The following is a 4154-nucleotide window of genomic DNA, read 5'->3' on the forward strand; positions in this document are numbered from 1 at the left end:
CTGTGTCTGTGTGTGTGTGTGTGTGTGTGTGTGTGTGTGTGTGTGTGTGTGTCTGTGTGTCTGTGTCTGTGTGTGTGTGTGTGTCTCAGGCAGCTGCCGGCGCTGGGGGAGTGTTTGGCGACTCTAGCCGGTGCGATGCCCGTGGCGTTTCTGGAGCCGCAGCTAAACACACACAACCCCTGCTCCGTCTTCAACACCAAGACGTCTCGAGAACGAGCTCGTGAGTCACACACTCCTCTGACACACCTTCACTCAGCAAATACATTCATGCACCATCACTGAACATCTGTGAACTATCTGCAGATTCACATATTAATCATGTTTCTCCACAAACCAAAAGAATGATGAATTTAGAGAAGTGAGTTTTGTGCTTCATACATGTTTTATTTGTGTGTGTGTGTGTGTGTGTGTATGTGTGTGTGTGTGTGTGTGTGTGTGTGTGTGTGTGTGTGTGTGTGTGTGTGTGTGTGTGTGTGTGTGTGTGGTGCAGTGGTCGGGCTGCCGGAGTCGGTGGAGGACGTGTGTCCTGAGATGCCTCGTCTGGACGGTCTGATCAAGGACATCACTGACGTGTCAGAGTCCGGCGCGCGCTACACAGAGATGCCGCACGTCATCGAGGTGGTGCTGCCCATGCTGTGTAATTATCTGTCGTACTGGTGGGAGCGAGGCCCGGAGAACCGTCCCCGTCCCGCAGGCGTCTGCAGCAGCACCGTCACCTCCGAACACCTCAGCCTCGTCCTCGGGAACATCCTCAAGATCCTCAACAGCAACCTGGGCATCGACGAGGCCTCCTGGATGAAGCGCATCGCAGGTGAGCATCTCCCATAATGCACCTGCACTCGACACGTGGCTTAAACTGATGCATTCCAGCTAGATGCCAACATTTCTCAAGTTGAAGCACTGTTACTAAGACTGAAAGTGAAATAAAAATTAATGAACCACTATATACCATATATACATTAAAATAAAAAAGAATAATAATAATAAAAAAGCAAAAAAATACAAAACCTTTAGAATTCAAAATATACATGAAAACTAGAATAGTATCTTGAAAAATCATTACATTTTATTACATAAAAAAAAATATATATATATATATATATATATATATATATAAATGACAAATACAGCTAAATATTTTTTTTAAATAGAACTTTTAAAGCTAGAAATGAATTCAAAAATGAATCAGGATCTCAAAATAACACTCATGAACTCAAAAGTCATGATAAAAGTATGATACTTTAATAAAAAGACATTTAAAAAGTGAAAAAAAATTCAAATAAACAACAAAAGTTCTAAAACTTTACAATTAAAATGTGAAAATAATTTAATAATAATAATAACTTTAATGAACTCAAAAATCAGTATTCCATTATTATTTAATAAAAACTATATAGACACGTTTAATAAAATAATACAAATGACCAAAGGAGAAAACACACACAACTAAAGTACTGAAACTTTCAAATTAAAATGAAGCTGGAAGAATTAAAAAGAAATTCAATATATTTATAAAAACTAGGATAGTATCTCAAACAAATGACCAAAATAACAAACAAATGAAAATGGAAAATTTTAAAATAAAAATAAATTAAAAATATTAGCAGAAACTATAGTAGTATCATGAACTCAAAAATAATTCAATTATAATTCAATAAAAATTACAGTCATATAAAAAAAAAAAAAAAAAAAAAAAACATCAAAAAGCACTAAAATTAAAAGAATTAAATGTTAAGAGTGTGTGTGTTTGGGTATGTGTGTGTGTGTGTGTGTGTGTGTGGCAGTGTACGCTCAGCCCATCATCAGTAAGGCGCGCGCTGATCTGCTGAAGACACACTTCTTGCCGACGCTGGAGAAGCTGAAGAAGAAGACGGTGAAGGTGGTGTCGGAGGAGGAGCTTCTGAAAGCTGATGGGAAGGGCGACACCCAGGAGGCGGAGCTTCTGATCCTGGATGAGTTTGCAGTGCTGTGCAGAGATCTGTATGCCTTCTACCCCATGCTCATCCGCTACGTGGACAACAACAGGTCACTGACGATAGATATATATTTTTTGCATTATTTTAATTTTACATTTTGATGAGTTCAGTTTTTTTAATTAATAATTAATAAAAATTAAATTTTACATTTATTTTTCTATTTCAGTTGTCTTTATTTTAAAATTATTTATTTTAACTGTACATTTTTATTATTAACCGTTTTAGTTTTATTTTAAAATTATTTAAGTTTTAAATTTTTATTAGGAAGTTCATTTATTATTAAAATTATAAATGTAATTATGAATCATTAATTAATTATTTATTTTGATTATTTTTTATTAATCATTTTTATTGAACATATTTATTATTTAATAATTTATTAGTTTTAACTTTTAAATATTTTTATGTTTTAACATGATTTTATCTGTACGTATTTTTATGTAAGTGTTTATTTTGATTACATTTTTGCATTATTCATTATGGTTTAATGTGTGTTTTACTGATTTATTTTAATTGCAACATTTTTATCATTTATAAAAAACATTATAATAAAACATTTAATCATTTATAAAAACATACACATAAGTGTTTTTTCTTATTAGTTTTGTTTTTATAAAATTATTTTAGTTTTAAAATATTATAGTAGTTCATTTATTATAACAACTTTATGATTTTAAATTTATTTTTGTATTCATTGTTGTTTAACTAAAAAAAAATATTTTTAACTAATTTATTTTTTATTTTACATTTTGATTACTAATTGTTTCATTTAGATTTTTTCTTTTTATTTCAAACTTATGCATTTTAATTTTATATATTTAGAATTAATTGTTTAATTTTACATCTTTTATGTTTTACATTGATATAATATTTTTTATTATTTTATACAAATTATTATTTAGACTTTAATCTACTATTTTGATTTGTTTCATTTTTGTTATTATTTATTTTTATTTTATTGGTTATTATTTGATTTCTATTTTTTATTAAACATTATGATTTAATTCATTTTGCTATTTTATTTTTATCTTTTTTTATTTATTATTTTTTTTGTTGTTGTTGAACTCACCAGCCCAGTTTGTAAAGGTTAATTGTGAGCTGTGGTGCACTGATCTGTTGTTCTGTGGGTTCAGGTCTCGGTGGCTGAAGGAGCCGGACACAGATTCCAACGAGCTCTTCAGGATGGTCGCAGAGATCTTCATCCTGTGGTGTAAATCACACGTAAGAGCCGAGTCCATCAGCAGCTTTACGAGGCTCATAATGAAGCGCCGGCTTTAATATCACATCACGGAGGTCTCGTTAAAATGAGCGTTATTTTAATCCCACACGGTCCAGAGAGCATCACATTATCATTCAGAGCAAGATCAGGAGCTCAAGGTGCTTCACCGTCCGTCTGTTTCTCTGCAGAACTTCAAGAGGGAAGAGCAGAACTTTGTGGTTCAGAACGAGATCAACAACCTCTCGTTCCTCACCGGAGACAGTAAAACCAAGATGGCAAAGGTACGAGTGAGAACGAGCTCAAAGCAGTCACTTACACCTCTCCCACGTAAAGAAGGACCAGGATATGGATAGATACGAGCTGCTTGTGAAGACAAACCTGAGCGTTTTATCTTTTCATCACACTTTCCCCTTCATAAACACACACGAAAGCTGTCATTAATAACTAATATCACACATGCTAATGTCCGGCACGAGATCATCGCTGGAAGATTTGTTTTCACTGGAGAACAAATGAAAGCTCATAATCCTCTCACACATATTCAGATTCACTAAAGGCATGGATTTATTCATTTAAAGCTATATTAACAGAAATGATTTTTATTTTACTTTGATTTCAATTCATAGCCTTTTCTTTTGAGGGTTGATCATATTAAAAAAAATATTATTTTGATTGGTTTTAATTTAAAATATTTTATGATTATATTGATTATTAGCGTTTTATTTTGATTGTTTTATAGTTTTATGATTTAATTAATTGTTTTTACAATTAAAATTCTGTAATTCTTTTTTTTTTTTTTATATTGAAATGAATTTTATTCAGGAATTATTTATAATTAACAATTTATTTTTATTTTTTAATATACATAGATTTAAGTTTTTGATTATTTTTTAACTGTCTTCATTTTGAAATGTTTGATTTATTTTTTTTTTTATTCTAATTTCGAGTATTTTGATGTT

General features: G+C 31.7%; 1 protein-coding gene across 1 annotated transcript in view; it reads left to right on the forward strand.

Annotated features, from left to right (window-relative positions):
• The window catches only part of LOC113089213 (ryanodine receptor 3-like), a 53568-nt gene extending 49991 nt beyond the window's left edge, over nucleotides 1-3577 (forward strand). Inside the window, exons 47-51 of the mRNA XM_026255952.1 lie at nucleotides 90-220; nucleotides 491-811; nucleotides 1785-2025; nucleotides 3110-3197; nucleotides 3384-3577. Coding sequence (XP_026111737.1) covers nucleotides 90-220; nucleotides 491-811; nucleotides 1785-2025; nucleotides 3110-3197; nucleotides 3384-3548 — 946 coding nt within the window. The 3' untranslated portion in view covers nucleotides 3549-3577. The remainder of the gene's footprint in view (nucleotides 1-89; nucleotides 221-490; nucleotides 812-1784; nucleotides 2026-3109; nucleotides 3198-3383) is intronic.
• Nucleotides 3578-4154: the final 577 nt, after the last annotated feature.

This window comes from Carassius auratus, unplaced genomic scaffold (genome assembly GCF_003368295.1).
Source record: "Carassius auratus strain Wakin unplaced genomic scaffold, ASM336829v1 scaf_tig00048929, whole genome shotgun sequence".
Classification (NCBI taxonomy): domain Eukaryota; kingdom Metazoa; phylum Chordata; class Actinopteri; order Cypriniformes; family Cyprinidae; genus Carassius; species Carassius auratus.